The sequence below is a fragment of the Myotis yumanensis genome, unplaced genomic scaffold (genome assembly GCF_028538775.1).
Source record: "Myotis yumanensis isolate MYYU_CA2020_CCGP unplaced genomic scaffold, mMyoYum1.0.hap1 SCAF_4, whole genome shotgun sequence".
NCBI classification, from domain to species: domain Eukaryota; kingdom Metazoa; phylum Chordata; class Mammalia; order Chiroptera; family Vespertilionidae; genus Myotis; species Myotis yumanensis.
In genome coordinates, this window is record NW_027223755.1 from 24,276,187 (window position 1) to 24,297,631 (window position 21,445).

Here is a 21,445-nt window from a genome sequence, read left to right on the forward strand (position 1 = left end):
TAGAGCGTCGGCCTGCAGACTGAAGGGTCCCGGGTTCGATTCCAGTCAAGGGCAAATTCCCGGGTTGTGGGCTCAATCCCCAGTGGGGGGCATGCAGGAGGCAGCCAATCAATGATTCTCTCTCATCATTGATGTCTCTAGGTCTCTCTCCCTCTCCCTTCCTCTCTAAAATCAATAAAAAATATATTTTAAAAATAAATAAATAAATAAAAACATATCCTTGGGTGAGGATTTAAAAAAAACCCACACAAACATATGGAAACACAAAAATCTATACACAAATATTCATAGCAACATCATTCATGATAACAGAAAAGTAGAAACAACTCCAAATGCCTATCAATTGGTAGACGATTAAATAAAATGTGACATAACCATACCATGGAATATTAATAAGAAATGAAGTACTGATACATACTATAACATAAAATAAGCCAGTCACAAAGGATCACAATATACAATATATTGCCACTAATACAAAATGTCCAAAATACAGAAATTCATAAAGATTGAAAGTACTAGTTGCCCAAGGCTGAGCAGGCTGAAAGAAAGGGCAGTAACTAGTAAGAGGCACTAGGTTTCCTTCAAAGGTGATGAAATGTTCTAAAATTAGGAATGATCATGGCTGCACAATGTTGTGAACAAACTAAAAACTACTGAATTGTATACTTTAAACGGGTGAATTATATAGTATGTGAATTATACTGCAATAAAGCTGTTATGAAAAAAAATCTACTTTACCTTGAAGGAGTTGGGTCATCTTGGCCAAGACGTGACATAATATTTATTAAGGTGTTAATTCCTATTTTAAAAAAAAATACACAAGTAAATACTGTTAGAAGCATTCTAGTGCCATGATATGACATATTGGAAAAAAATTATCTAGCTCATCCCAATATGACTTTAAAAAGTTTAATATCTGCATGTGTACAAATTTAATCAACTTAGTTACTTAAAACACTAAATAGGAGGAATAAGTTTTTCTAAAAAAGTCATCCATCCTATTTCAATGCTCTGCTCAACATGATTATTATTATGTATGGGGCAAGAAGCACTGAAGAATGAAAGGATGGAACAGTCACCAGGGAACCATTCCCAGTGGAGATTTAACCCAGAACACAGGCCAAAACACGAGAGCAGAATCCAAACACACCTTTTTTCCGCATGTGCATGTGATGAACTTTTCTGTCTCCATATTTGGGCTGGCGAATTCCACAGTTAGACAAAGAATTCCTGGCATGATCAGGATTCATTCCAAAATTCAAGTGATGGCTCGGGTGAGTCATGGCCAGCTAAAATTTTAGTGAAATAAATTCAGCCTTAAAAACTCAACACAGAAAATGCTATCTTTACATTATCCACCAATGAAACAGGAAAGAGATCTGTCTAGCCAGTCGACTTTTAAGCCCTGATCTTTCCATCTATCTCCTCCAATTTCCACAGCCCTGGTGCAAGCCCTCTTCTAAAAATAAATCTAAAGTCTACATCTTTTGGAGGAGAATTAGAGTACTCAACACCTAGAAAGAAGAGCCATAAAGAAGGAAAACCTGAAAGAAAGGGCTCCAGTTTGACAGGCAAATTTTTGCTTTAGTTTGTTTCTTTAGGGACGGCCTCAAAAAAAAATGGTGAGAAAAAGGGTTTGAAAGGGGCAACCAAAATAAAGGAGAGAGCGGTTTCTAAACATCGTCATCATCTCCCAGAAGAGAGAACTCAATGCTCCATCTGAAACCTGCAAGATGAATTACTGCTACCCTGTTATCATGTGAGTGTACAGGAGAGTAATTCTTACCTGTAACAGACAACGATCTTGGAAAGTATACCCTATCAACTTGTCCAGGTGCATTAGGCATTGGTGGTAGCGAATATGATGGGTCAAAACAGGTAGCATCATTGCGTGCTTAAAAAAAAAAAAATTAGTATGTTTAACTATAAAACCTTTTAAAAATGCAACAAATGAGAACTATTTTCGCAACCAAAATTCCAAGTCACAGTGTCTTGAAACAGTTTAGTGGGGGCATGGCATCCTGATGCACCATCTACAAAGGGTAGGGGACCTTAGTTGTTTGGGGTATATTCTCTGGAACCAGAATGCCTGGGTCCAAATCCTGCTCTGTTACTCATTCATTGTGGGACTTAGGGCAAGTTATTTCACTTCTCAGCCTCAGTTTCCTCACCTGTAAAATGGGGGAAATCAGTATAGCTACTTTCAAGGACAGTTAAAAGGATTAAATAAACAAACATAAAAAAAAATGGTTTAGGAGAGAACCAAAATGGCAGCATAGGTAAAAACATGTACTTGCTGCCTCTCACAACCACATGAAAACTACAACTAAAAGACAAAACATCCATCATCCAAAACCATGGGAAAGCTGGCTGAGTGGAAGTTCCACAACTAGGAGGAAAGAAACAAGTGCACTGAGACTGGTAGGAGGTTCAGAGGTGCGGAGTTGTGGAGGCGCACGCAAAATGGGCTGGCAACTGGGTGCGCTATTGTTTTTTTTCAATCGGGAGGGAGATACAAGCTCCTGATTGCTCTGAACTCCAGTTCCGGGCTCGACCTGGAGACCCAAACTCATTCAGGGAGAAACTGGACTGTCTGGCATCGGGCTGGAACACGAGGGCGGCTTTCTCTTAGAGGTGCTCGCAGTGATCATTGTTCCTGCTCGGGGATGCAGATCGAAGAGACGCGGGGACCTCTCCAATGAAGAGCTGACTGGCAGCCATTGCTGTGTGCTCCACCCTGGTGATTCCCAGAGACCTCGCCCCACCCAATTTACAACCCCACCTAAGCTGTGCGCATATGAATGGCCCATCCTTTCGCATCATAAAACCTAACAAACTGCAGCTGGGTCAGAGAGCTCCAGAGCTTCCAAAAGAAGCCCTAAGGCTCAGCAACAGCAACCAGCTTTTCTTCACAGCTGGGCCCATCTGGACACCTCCAAACCCCAAACAAAGAGGACGAATCTGCAGATCTCTCTGTTGCTCCTGCTGGGTGGCCTCAGGCAGTGGCTGACTTAGCACCTCCTTGGAAATCCAAGAGCCAGTGTACCCAGTGGTCAGTGTGAGACCATACCAGATTACAACTCTTCACATCCATAAGTGACACACTCAAGGGGAAGACTCAGTGAGCACCAAAGCCCCACTGAAGCAAGTCCTGCCCCATAAGGGTGTCTCCAGCACAGCAGTTCTTCCACTGTAGACACAGCTGGTCCTCACAGCCAATTGATCTGGAGGTCAATTCCTCCCAGTGATACCAACAGCGATCAAGGCTTAACTACAACAGGACTGTGCACCCAGCCCACAAAGGGGTGCACCAAGAGTGTCCACCTCAGGTGACTGGGGAGGCTGAGCCACTGGGCCCTATAGGACATCTACCACACAAGGCCACTCTATCAACACAGGAAGCAGCCAAAATGCAGAGACAAAGAAACAAGTCACAAATGAAAGAAATGGATAAAAGCAAAATAGTGGATATAGAGTTCAAAACCACGGTTATAAGGTTACTCAAGATTCTTCTAGAAACCACCAATAAATTTAATGAGACCCTCAAGGATATGAAAAAGGACCAATCAGAAATTAAGCATACACTGACTGAAATAAAGAATAATATACAGAGATCCAACAGCAGACCAGAGGATCCCAAGAATCAAGGCAAAGATTTGAAATACAAAGAAGCAAAAAACATCCAACTGGAAAAGCAAAAAGAAAAAAGAATCCAAAAATATGAAGACAGTGTAAGGAGCCTCTGGGGCAACTTCAAGCGTACCAACAACTGAATTATAGGGGTATCAGAAAAAGAGAGAGAGAGATATTGAAAACCTATTTGAAGAAATAATGACAGAAAACTCCCCCTACCTGGTGAAAGAAATAGACTTACAAGTCCAGGAAGCGCAGAGAACCCCAAACAAGAGGAATCCAAAGAGGATCACACCAAGACACATCATAATTAAAATGCCAAGGGCAAAAGACAAAGAGTGAATCTTAAAAGCAGTAAGAGAAAAAGTTACTTACAAGGGAGAACCCATTTGAATGTCAGCTGATTTCTCAACAGAAACTATGCAGGCCAGAAGGGAGTGGCAAGAAATATTCAAAGTGATGAATAGCAAGAACCTACAACCTAGATTACTCTACCCAGCAAAGCTATCATTTAGAATTGAAGGTCAGATAAAGAGCTTCACAGACAAGAAAAAGCTAAAGGAGTTCATCACCACCAAACCAGTATTATATGAAATGCTGAAAGGTATTCTTTAAGAAGAGGAAGAAGAAAAAGGTAAAGATAAAAAAATTATGAACAACAAAGTGACAAGAAATACCTATCTATCAACAAGTGAATCTAAAAATCAAGTGAATAAAAAATCTGATGAACAAAATAAACTGGTGAATATAATAGAATCAGGGGCATAGAAAGGGAATGAACTGACAATTCTCACATGGAAGGGGGTGTGGGGAGTGTGGGAAGAGATCGGACAAAAATCTTACACCTATGGACGAGGACAGTGGGGGGGAGTAAGGGCATGGGGTGGGGTGGGAACCGGGTGGAGGGGAGCAATTGGGGAAAAAAAGAGGAACATCTGTAATAATCTGAACAATAAAGATTTATTAATAAAAAAAAATAAGTGAAACAACAACAACAACAACAAAAAACGGTTTACAACAAGTCCTATTAGCCCTCATTCAAGTAGGAATGGCCCTGGTTCAATCAGTACTCAGCAAGATAACCTCGACAAGGTCACAAGAACGTTTGTGTAGCCCTGACCGGTTTGGCTCAGTGGATAGAGCGTCGGCCTGCGGACTGAAAGGTCCCAGGTTCGATTCCAGTCAAGGGCATGTACCTTGGTTGCGGACACATCCCCAGTAGGGGGCGTGCAGGAGGCAGCTGATCGATGTTTCTCTCTCATCGATGTTTCTACCTCTCTATCCCTCTCCCTTCCTCTCTGTAAAAAATCAATAAAATATATTTTTTTTAAAAAAAAAAAGAACGTTTGTGCCTCCTTGTCTATCTTTAATTACAAGGGAACGGATTAGGACTCACCAATCTGGAAACTTTGTCATGGTCAAGACACTTCTGAGAATCTAAGGAAAATAATTCTTTCCCCTCAAAATGCCTCTGCACACAAGCATGCAAAATCGGATGCCATTTTAATGGGCTCAGAACCCCTGAAGCCCATCACTATCCTTTAGGTAAGACCTTCTCAACCAGGTGATCTTCAAAGGCCATTCCAGGTTTCACACTTAATGGCTTAACATTGTAAGGACAACTTTTATAAAGCCACCGATACAATAAAGGCACCCGAGAGCATGGAACTTTTGTTTTTTGTTTCAATCACTTTTCATTTGGCTATAGATACCTCGTTGGGAGATAATTTCATGAAAGGTATGTCTGTTTCTGTTCTTTAATAATGGTTCCCTAGAACTTAAGAGAATAAAGGAGTCATTCTTATTCATCAGAGCCTGGAGGATGGGCACAGCTCACAGAATGACTGACATATGCTTTCTACCATTTTAGTCTTTGAAGTATTTTAAGCTGGCAGTATTTAAAAATACATGAAAATGGATTTTCTTGAAACTATAGAAATCAGTTCCCTGTATTATTAACTTAAAAAGAATGATTAGTTCTCCCAAATAGACGCTCTGATCAACAGAATGTCTTTCTTTCCAGTTCAATTCAATAAAGACATACTGAGCACCTCCATGTGCAAGGCTTCCAAGGGTGTGGAAGAGAAAAAGCTGAAGACACTCCTTTTGCCCTCAAGGGATTCCCAGAGATGTGCCATTATGATTTGAATTACTGGCATTTTGTCCACATAGTTTTTAAAAGTGCTGTATTTAAAAATATAGTAATATGGCAGTGTGTGGCCCAAGTATAATATGGTTTTACAGGCATCTAAATTGCAGGGAGCTCAAGAGAGTCAAAGCTAAACACTCAAGGTGGACAGGTCACGAAGACTATACAGTGCAACTATCTTTCTAAAGTGTGAACTTAAACTGGTGAATTGTTTATTTTTTAATACCTCCAGTGAGAGATGAATAAAGCCCTCTCTAGAGTACTCTGATTACCAGATAATTTTTAGAACATTAAGCCCAAATCTCTCTCCTTATCCCTTGGAACCTAGTTCTACCCCTAGAGACAAAATAAAAAGATACATTAAGTGGCCTGGCCCCTACATTGTCTCTTGGTTAACCTAAGTCTTATTTCCTTGAACTTTGACTCATATGAAACAGCTCTTAGTCCCTTCACCACTTCTTCTAAACTTGCTCCAAATAGAGCCAGTTTCTCTTTCCAAAAAAGTCTGTTTCTTGTGAATACCATGGAAAGGAAAGCATGACCCACGTCCATCCCAGGCAACAAGTCTCAACATTATCTAGCTGACTGTTGTATCTCTAGCTCAGTTTTTTAAAATACCAACCTCTGCAATGTTGAAAAGCACATAATCACTGGGCATCTTTTTGCTTTCCCTCTAATTCATGCCTGGCAACTGCTTCAATTAAAAAAAAAAAAAAAAAAAAGGTCCCCTAAAAGAGTGTGAGGAAATGGCCATGTGTAACTTTAAGAATATTAAAATTCTCCCATAAATATAGAGCAACCAGAATAGCAAACTAGACCTACAAACAATATATACATAAAAACTAGACGACAAAGTATCCCCATGAGCTCCTAAATAAGAGTGCTGAGGACAAAGCCCTGTGTGGTCTCGCGCCTATGAGAGCGAAGACAGGAAGTGCAGCAGGGCGTCCGAGGGCCCTGAGAATGAAAGAACCCCAAAATTAACATCATGCATTCACTGGAAATGTGACCAAAACCGGAGAGGGGTCTGCAGAATCCAAGTCACTGGGTGAGTACAAGAGGACAGTCCAACAGAAAGCCAAGTGAGGACAAGTCTCAGAGATCCAAGTAACTGGCCCGGACCAGAGGAATGGCTTTAATAATTTCCACCATGGAGCCTCTCACTTGCACAGGCTTGTTGTTTAACTACTCCTATATTTAAGAATTAACATTTTAAAACCATTCTGGAACAAGGGAGAGTATAAATAAATATAAAAATATCCATTGCAAAAATACTCATTTTGAGCCAAAAGTCAATTAAGTTAATTTACCTTGGTCATTTTCCCCTAAATCATTTTTACTTTACTTTAGGTATTTGCATTTAAATTTGAACTGGGTTGCTCCTGTATAATGAATGAGTTGATGAGTAACACCTCCAAATTCTTTCAAGGTGGCATTCCTATACGGTGATGTTTTAAGCTCAGTGCAGGTTAACAGTTTACTTTCACAACTCCAAGAAAATTCATTGATGGTGGAGTAATATTTAATATGTCAAGGTAGATAAACAGATACTTCACCTCTCCACCTAAGGGTGACAGCTACAAAATGCCTCCAGGATGACTTGATTTTGGTACATAAGGAACTATTTCACCAAAACATGGAATTTATGGTTTTATCACTGTTTTTAAGAGTCCGAACCCCCTGCCCCCCACTCCCCTATTATTGCTCTTGTACTCAGATTTCTTTCTCTTCTGCTTCTATCAACTTCTCAGGTAGCTGGCTGGCTCACACTTTCATTCATTTATATGTAGACATTTTTTCCTTTTTACAAACCATACAGCAATTCCTGTATTTAGTATATGAACTCAAAGTCAGCAATTTACAGTCTTTATCAAGTCATTTAAATGCGAGCATAATTTTACTGAAATTAAATAAGACTTCATTAGGAGGACAGGAGAATGTAATGTGAACCCTGAGGAAAAACAAACACCTACTAAGAAGGGTTCCTGATGGCTAACTAGGCTCAAATTTCTGAAAAATAGAGCCTAGCAGTCATTTCTACACAGGGACCTCTCACACACACTGCTCTTCAGGGAGAAGCCTGCACTGAACTACCTGCCTCTGCAATGAACTGCCTGCCTGCACTGTGTTCCTGTCATCTGAGCCAGCCCTTACAAAGGAGTGCCTAGAATCCTATTTCAACCAATAGGACTGAGGCTTTCCCCACATCCAATCAGAGCACCTCTATTCTGACCAATCAGGACAGTGCCTTTTGGACCAATCAAACTGCAAAGATTTGAAGTCCTCATTTGCATGAGAACAGACCAATCAGGGACCACTGGCAGGAACTTCTGTCCATACAAACCAGCTCTCCTCTGGCTCTGGAGTGCACTTTCCATCAAAGACTGTTTCAACTGACTGAGCTGAAATACCAAAGATGTCTTGTGGAAGCAAAGGGGAGCAGACCAGGGCAGGCCAGAGCAGACTGGCAAGGAGCAGAGCAGACTGTGGAGGAGTAGAGCAGAACAGAAGAGGGGCCTGGTTCCAGGGCTGCCTCACAGCCCTGTGGTAACACAATTGAGCCGCTATTACATATCTGTGCTGTTTTCACAGCCTAGCGGTTTCACAATTGAGCTGTAAAGTTTCCTTCTTCTCCACACCCCAAAATGGGGATTCCAGTTGTCATTGAATTGGTGCGAATGCCATCAATTGACAGTAAGCATAGCTTCTAAACAGTTACCAGTTGTCTTGGAAGAATGGGAATCCTACAGACGGAGGGACTATGACCAGATCAAAAAATATTCACCTTTGTATACAGTTTAATCAGGATCCATTTTCTCTGACCAGTCAAAGAAAGTCACTGAGTGCCCTACCAACCTCAAAGCAGAATGAAAAATATAATATGTATATAGAGAAAATAACCTATTCCTCAAGCTATGTCTAATCTAGCTGAGGAGCCAGAGTAAGGCATCTGTGATACACAAAGAAGGAAAAACTGCAGTGGAGCAGATTATTGAGCGCCCCTATTTGTTTCACCAAGAGAAAGGGGGAAAAGGACTCAATACTTTTTAAAAAACTGCCTTCAGTGGAACAAAACTGCCTTAGGGACTGCAACCTGGGGTGGGAAGAAAAGCAAGTAAAATAGGATAATCCCTCCACACCCACCAATCAGACAGTTATTGCTTTATCTTTTTATAAATTAGGGCCTCACAGGGTTTTGTTAAAAAACAAAACAACTTCAGAGTTAACCAAAAGTTGAAGTTTAAAAATCACTAAACTAGAAGAACTCTAAGGTCCTTTCCAGTTCTCAATGCTCCACAATTTTAGGATCTCTCAAACAATCAACTCCGACTTGTCACTGAGATCACCAGGTTTGAGGCAGACTCCACTCATCGTTCAACATTCCACTCATTGTTCTTATGGTGTCTACCTTAGGATGATGTTATGGATTCGGAGAAACACTAGCAAGCAGGCAATCAGGTGATATGACTTCAAGTGGCTCTCAGAGAGAATCAACAGAGTAAGATATTCACTTTTGAAAGTACTTAGAGAAAAAAAAATGTGGTCAATTGGCAAAATAATTGAGGACCTGGAGGATGCTGGCTACCACTGTAGATGATTATTCTCAAACTATTTAGCAATACTGCATCAATAGCAGTTCATCTTAAAACAAAACTATTTAGCTTTGGACATCACACGGGAAATGAATTGCACAGTAATACCTTTAATTATTGGATTAAATCCCACTGTTCAATATAATAATTAAATGCCAACATTGATTTTTAAAAAAACACACTGATTATGATGAAATGAATACCTGAGAGTATCGGAACTTATTACAATATATGCTACCATCAAAACAGATAAGTGGAAGCCTGGAAAGAATTCTTCCAAAAGGCTGAACACAGCTAATTACATTACCTGACCCCAGCCTGGGTAGTCATTTTCCTTTACTGTAATTTCCCTGCAGCACAACCAGTATCAATCATAACAACAACAAAAAAATCAAGTGAGTTTTGGGGCTCTCTGACCTGGTATAAATTCCTTCCACAGGGAAAACAAAAATACTTATTAGTGAGTCAGCATATTTATATCTGACATATCCCTCTATTGAGTTCATCAAATGAAAAAATACTATCTTTTGGGTCAAATATGAAATTTATACTGATTCCGTTCATCAATGCCTTCAGTTCTCTGCAGCATAACTTGAGTCACGGGTCATAGTGTGTACACATGGCCTCTGGGAGTCTGCCTGTAGAGCTGCTGCTGTGTATCTTTTTGGACAAGCACCTGCACATGGCTGCAAACAGACAGGTGCATTTGAAGAATGGACTTGCCTTCACTCAATATGCAGAGACAGAGTCTAGCATTACTAAGTGCCTACCACTGTGCCTGTGCATGCACGCGTGCGCACATGCGCGCGCGCGCGCACACACACACACACACACACACACACACACAGACACACACACACACAGTTAATCAAGATAATAGCAAAACTGACAACAAAAACAAAACCCAAAGGACACAAAACAATTTACAGTTGGTGTCCCATTTAGCTACAAGGTAATATGTTCTGCAGAAACTTCTCAGAATTAGGAAAACTTCAGCACCAATGACTTTTAAAGGAAGAGGTATACAGGATGACTGTATTCCCAGAAGCATCGTTACCTGACAGACATCAGAACGGATGCCAGTTTTCCAGAATCCTTGGCTACTGAGCTCCACTGTTACTTCTCGCCTCATTGTATTCTTCTGTCGTATTTTTTGGAGCGCTTCCTAGAAGAGAACTCATTATGATGCGTCACCTGATGGTTGTAGAGCAATTTTAAGCCAAACATCAAGCATTAGAAAATAAGCTAGATTCATTCAATATCACCCTTACATTCAGGCACTCAAACCTCTTCATGCCAAATTACAGTAATTTACTTGAAATGATGGCCAGAATGCTCAAAGCCTTGGGTAACTAGATAAGAAAAAGATCTAAGCCAAATCTACCATTCTGGCAAGTTCAAATTAAAAATGACCTTTACTGATTTTTTAAAAAGTAGTGTTTGGGTTTTGAAATCAGCATGTAAAAATTATAATTATAGCAAGCCTATGTCAAGCCTTTACATCTAAGAAATACAATCAATAAATTAACCTGCAACCCACGTAATTCTAAAAGTCGCTTTCAAATTTGCCAACCCATTATAACAACTCTTATTGGGAGGATACGTTTTATTTTAAAAAATACAATAATCTAAAACTTCTGCAAGACATAGTCAGGAACTCTTTCCTTTAACTGCACTTCAAATAATTAATCATAAAAACAATTTTATATTTGTATACTTACTCAGTAACAACCTCATAGGAATTCATAATACAAAGGAAGCACCACCACCACCACCACCACCTCCACCCCTGATTAGAGGAAAGCTCAATGGACTATTTCAGAAGTCCATACAACCACCTTTTTCCCTGGGGCACCAACAGTGGGACAGCTCAGTCAGCCTCTCTCAGCCCTGCTTCCCTCCTCTTTACCAAAGCTGACTGGCTCAAGTCACAGTAAGTGACGAAGCCAGAATTCAAACACCTTTCCCAGCCTCAGAGCCTTGCTCTTACACCACCAAGCAGAATAAACCTCATTGAGACAAAATCTATTTTGATACCAAATTCATTTACTCTTAAAATTATAACTAAAACATCAGTGTTCCTGGAATATAAAGATAATGTGACCCATTAGTAAAGACATGTGGAATGTAAAACACAAAACCTTACAAAATAAGTTCACCCACTAAACTGACATATAGAAGACAATCTTTTACAACCTTAACACCAAGAAATTTGCATAAGATCCAAAGTTATATGATGTGCAGTCTAATTATGATAAAAAGCTGATCCAGCCAGTTTTATATTTTAGTTTCTATAAAAGATACATTTATTCCCAATGGTAGCAATCCTTTAGTTAAGAAACTATCCTCCTTTATAAAAAAAGAAAAAAGTATCCTTTTTAGGAGGAAAAATGGTTCCTTAGATACTAATTAGATGAAAAAAAAAATCAATCAGCCTACTAATGTGAGGAGGGGAGTAAACTATGACTTTTTAAAGTCTTTTCCCATCTTATTCAAAAGTGTAGTGCCATGCGACAACCTTGAAATCAACCTGCAGCGCATCATCAATCACATAAGAACAGAGCTCAATACCCACCTCCCTCTGGGCCAGCTTCTGTTTGTCCGTTTGTTTGACTTTGGGACTATTTGCTAGGAGGTGGCGCAGTTTCACATAACTCTTCCACAGTTTCTGGTACCTAAGGAAAAGGACAGACAGACATCTTAAACAAAGAGCAGGCCAATCTGAAGCACAATAAAGCCAGTTGTCTCAATAGCCCTGTTCAATTATAAACAGCATTCTTTTTTAATACCATGATGGCAGCAAACCTTCATGCTAAGGAAGGATATGGTTTGGGGGTTGAAGGTCAGGATGACCAAAAGCTATCTGGAACCTAGTTATTAAGCTGATTATTGCTTATTTTGGTTGAAAAATGAGGTGTCAATACGTGGGTGAATCTATCTGGAAAGAATTCCAAAGGAGATATACAAAACCAATAGAAACATATGCTGTTTCTCATTGTTACCTCTTTGAAAGTGACAAATTTTATTTAAACATGTACTTTTTGATGTTTGCTGAAAGACCCCTCAATAAGGATACTGTCAGTCTCTGAATGGCCTAGACTGAAAGTAAAATTTGGAGAGTATTAGAAAGAAAGCCACATCCGTGCCAAGTGCCAATACCCTCGCTACATAGCTGTATCCATTTCTCCAGTGGGGAGGGGGAAAGATGAATGGTGTACACTCATCTGTATATACCAGGACAAGAATAAGCACGTTTGTAGCCAAACATGTGGTAACCTAGATGGGCCTGAAGGATGCTGTTAAAGTGCCCGGGGAATGAAGGGGAGTTTTTTATCAATTCACACTCCTGCCACCTGAGTCCAGGAGAGCCTAATCACATTCTACTAACATTTTTCTGACAAGAAGGGGCTTTCAAAGGGTTTTCTGTCATCTTGAAGCTGGTTCTGTCATTGAAACTGCTCCTTTCTCGGCCTCAGCTGGGTCTCTTTTTGATAACAGTTTCTTAGAGAATGGAGGAAAGAAAGAAGTACTTACACAGTGCCTGGTTCACTGCTTTATACTTTTATCCAAAGGGGGGGGGGGGGGGGGGGAGAATAAAACCCTTTAGCCTCTTCTAAGATATTAGCCAGAATTGTATTTATGAATTAAAAAGCCCAAATGCCCTTTTCTCTCATTATGAATCCTTTAAAAAAACTTTTAACTCAGGAAACTATTCGTTTGTTTAACAAGGTAGGAAATTCAAACATTCCTGAAGAAAATAATGGTAATATTTCCAATATCACACATGTTCATCTTCTCCCAGAAAAACACTAACATGCCAGTTAGAAAAACCCAAATGTGGAAAATAACATCAATTCTGAAAGTCAGAAGTCACAGCTTCTCCTTCTAACACAACCCTTAGCTTTGCATGGGGTCTTGAGCTCTTATTAAGATGCTCCAAAAAAATAGAATCTGTATGAATTCAGCAGTGCTAGGAACCAATATGATGCTATTTTCCTCTAGAGGGCACTGAAAAAATAGTAACAATAAGTATTATAAGAATGAATAAATGAAAAGTTCCTTAAAGGTTAAATACATACAGGACTCTTGTTGACCAAGATTGCCAAGGATAATCTATTGAATAATAATTTCCTGTAAGCTGCCAAAATTTGTTTCATTTGGTGACCTAAATTTGGAAACATGGCTCGTTTTAGTTCTTAATTTTTAAAAAGGAAAACATCCGCTAAAAGGTATTCCTCTGCTAATGAAGCTGTGAGTAGAAGGTGAAATTGGCTAAGACAAACACCGAGAAATATCTTACTGTGGGTCTCCTGCATAACTCAACTGTGCAGGGCGTATCCCAAAGTGAACGATTATTGGAAAAGTAATCACATCGGGGTTGAACTGTTCACGATCCAGTTGATCGATGCGGACAGAGCTTGGTTTCTACAGAGAAAAATCAAAGCCATTTATTCCCATAAGAAGTCTGTAAGTATTGACTTTAACCTAAGTAGGAAAGAAATTAATCGAATTTTTTTTCTAGGAAAGCCTCATCCCCAAAGGGAAAATGTCACTTGAACCCTTTAGTCATAGCAGCTATACTATATAAAAACTATAATGTCATCCCTGTAAATGAGTCCGTGCCATTTGGCATAATGAACAATGATCTTGTCCTTTTTTGCAGTCCACATGGAAACCTTTAAAAATTAAACTTTTAAAAGGACACCTAGTCAGATATAACTTTTCCTTAACCTCTCCAAAGGCACCGGCGAAGTATTCCACATTACGAGGAAGAAATGTGCTGGCTTATTCTGTTTTAAGTTCACATTTCAAATGAATAGCTACTTCTACTCAGAATGCACAGACAGATGCCTCTATATACATGTTTCCCATTAGTTCTCTCTGTACCTTATTGTATTCCTTTAATTCCACATCTTTAAATTAGAAGGTATGGTAATACAAAAGCCAAATGGTTAAGTTCCTCTTATTATGTCCATGTAGGCCATTTTTAATTTTAATAGAGAGCCTCATATTTTTTATGCAAGTCTAATAAAAATAAAGTGAACAGCTAATTCCTTCTTGAGTTACTAAAATATGAGGAACCATTTATAAAATACCTTTCATCCTGAAAGCTTAAGTTTGTGAAAAGAAGGTAAAATCATGGAGAGAATGTTTTAGCAACCCTCTTGCTTATGCCCAATTCTCTGGCAGGCCTCTATCATTACAAACTAAACTCTTACTAGGGGATTGTGGAGTCTTTGGCTCAGCTGCTTTAAACCAAAGGCTACAGAACTGATCCACATGGAGGCCAATGAGCTTCATCCTGTCGCCCAGCAATGACCAACAACTAGAGTCTGGTTGGTGGTCTGAACACATTGTTTGCGGGTAGTAACAGGTGGCTCTACTACTTACAGTCAACGTAAAACTATAAGTACGTTTCCCGAATACAATGTGTGAACTGTCCAGGGCTGAGGGGTTTCAAGGCTAAAAGCGGACAGCCCCCAACAACTGGGACAAGCCGGTTATCCTGCCCACAGCTATAGCCCCAGGCAGCCATCTGACAAATCCAAGTAGGGGACAATGGGAATAGGTTTGTGTAAATCCATCCACATTAGTTTAAAAACAACTTACACTTAGGTTTTTAAGGAATATTTAAATGTGATTTAACAATCAAAATTTCACTAGTATCTTAAAAAGTTAGCCTCTGCTCTCAAAATTAATAACTAAGAGAAGATGCTGGTCACAGGTAACCAAGTATAAAATTATGTAAGTGCTTATCAACAGTAGCAACATATTTTCTTAAATTTATCTTTATTGATGAAAGTATTATAGATGTTGCAACATATTATTTAGGCCTAAGAATTGGTTCCAATATTTTGTGCATCAAAGCACCAAGAAAACTGCACAACTGAAAGGTGCTAGTGAGTTATTCGTGTTCCCAGGATTTTAAACACCATGCTATGGAATCAACAAGGAGATACTGACTTAAAATATCTATAGTATCTCTAAATTTACACGTGTGGGGAGGTGAAGGAAATCAGTTTTAGAATTTGGCCACACTCTACAACAGCTATCCTACCATCTTTGTAGAAACATAAGAAAAAAACATTCTCACTAATGACCAAAGTATTCTCTGGTAGAAGCAAAGTGCCCAAAGAGGGAGATTGAGTCTTTTAAATTCCGTAACAATAAAGTACTTAATGTGACCATAATGGCTTGAAAATTTAATAAATTCCCCAATATTTTTACCATTGGGTGATCTTTCAAAGCAAGTATGAAATGTACACTTGACCCTATTCTCAAAACAATATAATGGAAGATGTTTGAATCATACTGAGTTTCCAGAATATGTTCCTCCTCTAAACATATTTTTAGGTAAATATTAAAAAAGAATTAACGTCAACATGTCCCAAAGCCTGGCATCCAAATTTACTTTTTCTTATTTCCACCTACTTTCCAACATAAACCTTTCATCCTGGTGTCTTCATTATCTTCAAAATGGCCAAACACCATGTCAAGTATGTGCATTTAAACATGCCAATAATTGCCGAAACCGGTTTGGCTCAGTGGATAGAGCGTCGGCCTGCGGACCGAAGGGTCCCGGGTTCGATTCCGGTCAAGGGCATGTACCTGGGTTGCGGGCACATCCCCAGTGGGAGATGTGCAGGAGGCAGCTGATCGATGTTTCTCTCTCATCGATGTTTCTAACTCTCTATCTCTCTCCCTTCCTCTCTGTAAAAAATCAATAAAATATATTTAAAATAAATAAATAAATAAAATAAACATGCCAATAATTTATACAATTTCTCAATTCCTTAAAGACCTTCCTGTGGTGTTTATGAAGTATCCCGGCAGCCCAGCCAAGTGATCTCACCTAAAACTACGGGCTTTCCTATTGACTGGCCCATTGATTCAAGGGTTCATCACAGACTCCTTTTACATGGATATGCTGTGAGACTGCACCTGGACAAGCGTCATACACATCTATATACTTCACTAGATCTGGCTCACATGGTTGTCCCTCAACAGTAAGTTGAATGACGACCCTGGTCATGGAGTAAATGTCCTCCATGCCATCAGCTCAGTAATAAGCAACAAATGAATCTGAAGTCCCTGGGATTTTGTTTTTTTAAACTACAGATCCTTGAGTGCCTGGAGCATATAGGGTCAATCATGGCATTCTTATATTTTCAAAAGCTCTCCAACTGATTCTAAGACATCAGGAAATGTTAGCCAGGACATGGAAGGAAGCTCCAGGGAGAAAGTGTTCCCAAAGTGTCCACTGTAAATCATGGGATGCTTGGAGTGGACTCACCAAGATGAAAAGATCATGTCTGCCACCACCATCACCTGAACCCAACTTCTGACCCAGCTATAAACCTGACAGAAGAAATGTAAATTTCTGTAGCTGTTTAAAGGAGAAAAATCAAATTCACAATCACACTCTCATAGTGCTATGACTTGTATATTTCTTTTAAAGTTTAACAATGATTTATGTGGCTTAACAATATAACAGTAAAAACTATATGACTTTTTAATTTTAAATAAATTTTATGTTGAAAAACATTTTTATTAAACACTTTCATTTTCGAGATCTGTTTAAAATAACTGGCATTAGCTGGAGTGTTTGGTTTGCAAATAACCACATTTTGTTTGTGCAGATGTTGCTGTCATGCTACAGAAAGTTGATCCAGAGTTTTTATTTTTATGAATCATGACTATTGAACAAATTTGGCAGCCTTTTTTAAAACAACAGCTTTGTTTAAATAGATTACTTTGTTTCTTTACATGGAAATATTGTAATTCTCCCTTTCTGGAAAAACTTATTCTGATAAGATGTCAATATATAACTATTTTATGAAATAACATATTTTGAAGAAAAAATAATTTTAACTGATGTAATATATAAAACAGCATTTTCTTTATAAGATAAATCTAGTTATCTTTTAATTCTCTCTTTTAAACTTCACATGTTTATTTCAACAACTAACATTGGAAGCTAATTTTAAAACAAAATAATAAGAAACAAAAGAAGTGGGAAATATTTGTAACAATTATGGCAAAAGAGCAATAAAAGGATCAATAAAAAAAGACAAATACCACAACAGAAAATTTGACAAAGGATATTGATAGGCCATTATCAAAAGGCCAATAAACATTTAAAATATCGATTTTTGTTAGAAACTAAAACAAACACAAAACTGAACTAAATAATATTTTTCCCTATCAACTGACAAAGTTTGTTAAAATAGTAGAATACTTTCAACAATAAAGATTTTTTTTTTAACTTTTAAAGAGTATAACCAATATGAAGAAATGGGTACCCTCATGTCTTCCTAGTCAGAGCACACATTTTACAACCCTTCTGGAAGGTATTTGCCCTATGTATCAAGACTTAACATGTGTATACAGCCAGACTACTTCTTCCTAAGGAGTTAAATGGATAAATTTTCAAAGACACATATATATACATATATACATATGTACACACATATACAAATTCAATATAGCATTATTTGTTTTAGCAAAAGTCTGGAAGCAACCTGGGTACCCAACAATAAGGAGTTAATTTTACAACATAGGGGTCTTTTTTTTTTTTAACACTCCTAAAGAAATTTATGACTATGAAAAAAACGATATTTTGTGGTTGTTTCTGGAGGATAAGGAGGTCTAAATATTTAATAATACTATTTAATAGAATGATGCCAATTTTGTTTCAAAACAATATGAAATATATCCAAGAGACCAGAAAACTGAATACTATCATCTCTGTAGAATGGAATCATGGGTAATTTTTATTGCCTTCTTTGGGCTGTTTTTTGATTTTCCTAATTTTTCTATAGTGAAGATATATTACTTTTATGCCTAAAAAAAAAAAAAAAATCAGAACTGAACATACCAAAGAACTTTAAAAGTCTCCATAAGGAGCAGAATAAATTTACCAATAAGATGAACTTACTACCAAACGCACCTATATTTTTCGTATCTACTAAATAGTTAAAATTACTCAAGGATGAGAGGGAATGAGTACATAAAGCTTTGAAAATGTTGTCATTGTTTTTCTGAAACATTCACACCCGGAAGGAAGGTGGCTGGGTCTGAGTGTGTGAGCACCAGAACCTACCGTGCCGGGGTTGGTGACAATCATGCCTTTGCACTCTTCTGCATATTTCTGCCACTCGAGCTCTTCCCACTGCAGCATGTTGGCGATCTCCTCCTCCGGGACCAGCGCTTTGCTGCACCGTAACAAGTAAAGGAGAATCTGGTGCATGGACAGCACTTCCTTCCCTCCATCTGGGGTGGGATAGAGAGAAAGGGGAAAATGAGGCTACTCAATGCACAGCCAGTCATCAGCCAAATAAGGAAAAACAAGACAACAGAGACAAAAGAGCGTTCATAAAAAGGTAATTTAGAATTTACATTGTTTAACCAGGTGCCAAATAATCTGAAAGCCATTTGTTTCATTGATAAACAGTGCTCATAAACCATCTCATTTACTAAAATGGTAAGAGCAACATTCTAAATGATAAAAGGCTCCATTTGTATGGTGTGAATACAGAAAAAGGTGTCTATCTAAATAAATTTAAAACCATCGAGCATGAAGAACTACAGCTTACAATATACAGAACTTAAATATTTTATCATTCTTTCTAGGTAACAGATGAAAGCTCTTTAGCAGTGATGTTATTATCTTAAGGAAATTCTAAGCTTTTGAGATATTTATGGATGTTTTCAGCTTATTGTGTGATGGTCTAGTTTTTTGGTGCTAATGTGCTACACCTGCCGTGATGAATAGTCCTAAAGAGCCTGTACTAATATCACAAAGATCATTATGGAGTTAGTACATGGAAAAATAGCAAGTATTCTGAGGCTTATGGAGCACATATTACTAAGTACAGAAGGTAAAAACAACAAAGGACATAATTCAAGTTCTCTGGAAAAAGCCAATTAATCTGGTACTTGATGAACCAAAGATTCATTTAATGTGAGCATTAATTTCCAGTGCTCAGGTTTCTGGCTTCTCTTTGGACTTGGCTTCTTGACCAGTATGTGTAACTACCTTATACCCCTTTTCTTGACTTAGGCCTACCCAAAGAAAGGATAAGAGCCCTGAGGATTTAGAGGACAATGAGTACCCTCCCCAGGTCAAAAATTATCCTAGGAGCCCCAGTATGAGGCCAACACTTCATGGAGAATGAGGAAACCAAGATGGTGGGGATAGGTGGGCACAAATGAGAGTGACCTATTTGTGCTAGAGGAGTTAGATACCCAAGGAACTGGGGCTACCAGAAAATGCAAAAGGATAAAAGATTTTCATACACGTTGCTATGGGCTAAAGCTTGGACAGGCCTACACATCTGAGAAAGAAGAAAATAAATATCAAGATTTCTCTCTGGTGTGTATGAGGTTTTTTAACCCCAGATGCTATTCTGAAACTAGATGACATTGCTGCTACAGAGCTACTATATATAGGCATCCTGCATTCATTCATTCATTAACCTAAATATTTGTATATTCATCCAACAAATCGTTACTGAGCACCTACTATGAAACAGGCACTCTTCTAGACACTGGAAACAGAGTCTCTATGTCACTTTTATTTGACACACCAAGGGTATTTCCCAATTTAGGAGAATATTCACAAGATAAAGAAAGGTCACAATGTGCTCACCAGAATGCTTCTACCTAGCCTGGGTGCAAAGCTGCCAATAAGCCCTAGCCGGTTTGGATCAGTGGATAGTGTCGGCCCACAGACTGAAGGGTCCTGAGTTCCATTTTGATCAAGGGCATGTACTTCGATTGCAAGCTGGATCCCCGGCCCTGGTCGGGGTACATGTGGGAGGCAACCAATTGATGTATCTCATCCATGTTTCTCTCTCTGTGTCTCTTCCCATCCCTTCCACTGTCTCTAAAAGTCAATGGAAAAATATTCTTGGGTGAGGATTAACACACACACACACACCCACACACACACACACACACACACAAAGCTGCCAACGAGGCAGGAGACTTTTACAGCAGCATAGAAACTAGAAATATTTTTCTTAAAAAAAATACACACGTCAGGTGCAAAGTCGGTCATGCTGAAGGTGAAAGTGTAAATCCATGTTGAAATCTGCTAAATATTTAAAACAGCACCTAAAACCTAAAAAGACAGAGATTTACCACTGTGAAAAAATGTAGAAACCCAGAGCAGATAACCTAAGGAGGGGGACAGAGGCACTGCTCCAGGGGCAATAATGAGGTGCAGTCCTTATGGAAATACGAGAGAAGGTAGACAAGAGAATCCTGCCAGAGCCCGTGCAAGGGCGGTATTCTCATACCCAGCCCAGCAAAAAAGACCCTCATAAATATTTGAAAAGTGACTTTCTGAAGCAGATAAATAACATGGCCACTTGCTCACAGACTGCCATGAATTTACTAATGTTAATGAATTGGCTCTTTTGGTTTGTCTGCTTTGCTACATGTTTATGTTGGGGATTTATGGAACGGTGTCACTGAGGGCTAAGAAGCCATTTTTATCTCGCTGGCTGAGATAAATAGGACACAATACAAATGAGAAGTGAGAGTGGGTACGCTAAGGTTAGCAGGCGCTGTGCCAGCACTGGGACTGGAGCCGTGACAACGGATCATTATTCGAAAAGAACTGGAGTTTGTGTTTCAGGGAATGAATCTGGACAGTCATTAATGAACTGACAGACTTTATAACTGTTTCTTAGAGACCCAATACTCTCCATTTATGTTGTCTGATTATTTATAACGTTATTTGTGGGGGAGGGCAATTTGTTAGGGAATTTGTGTTAAGAATATGGCTGGTTACACAAGTGCTTCTCAACAGTCTAACACTCAATTTTAACAAACACAAACACGCCTTCCTCCTTCCCTACACCAGGAATAACTATACAGCTGCATTACTATGTCACCTGTGTACTCCTGCTAAGATGCCTTTAAATAATCTTGTCTAAAAATCTGTATTAACAGGTATTTGCTAAGCTTTCCAAATACAAAGTTATCCCATATAATAAAAGGCTAATATGCAAACTGTCCCCTCGACCAGGAGTTCAATTGGGAGTTGGGCCAGGTGGAG

At 38.9% G+C, this 21,445-nt stretch overlaps 1 protein-coding gene across 5 annotated transcripts in view; it reads right to left on the bottom strand.

Moving 5' to 3' along the window:
• The window catches only part of DROSHA (drosha ribonuclease III), a 109,589-nt gene that overhangs the window by 40,276 nt on the left and 47,868 nt on the right, over positions 1–21,445 (bottom strand). For 4 of the 5 annotated variants that reach the window (XM_070411942.1, XM_070411939.1, XM_070411941.1 and 1 more), the window contains 7 exons: positions 18,482–18,651; positions 13,679–13,803; positions 11,954–12,053; positions 10,436–10,543; positions 1,790–1,897; positions 1,154–1,292; positions 742–802 (listed from right to left, as the gene is read on the bottom strand). In XM_070411942.1, coding sequence (XP_070268043.1) covers positions 742–802; positions 1,154–1,292; positions 1,790–1,897; positions 10,436–10,543; positions 11,954–12,053; positions 13,679–13,803; positions 18,482–18,651 — 811 coding nt within the window. The remainder of the gene's footprint in view (positions 1–741; positions 803–1,153; positions 1,293–1,789; positions 1,898–10,435; positions 10,544–11,953; positions 12,054–13,678; positions 13,804–18,481; positions 18,652–21,445) is intronic. The other variant, XM_070411938.1, reaches the window with a different exon arrangement.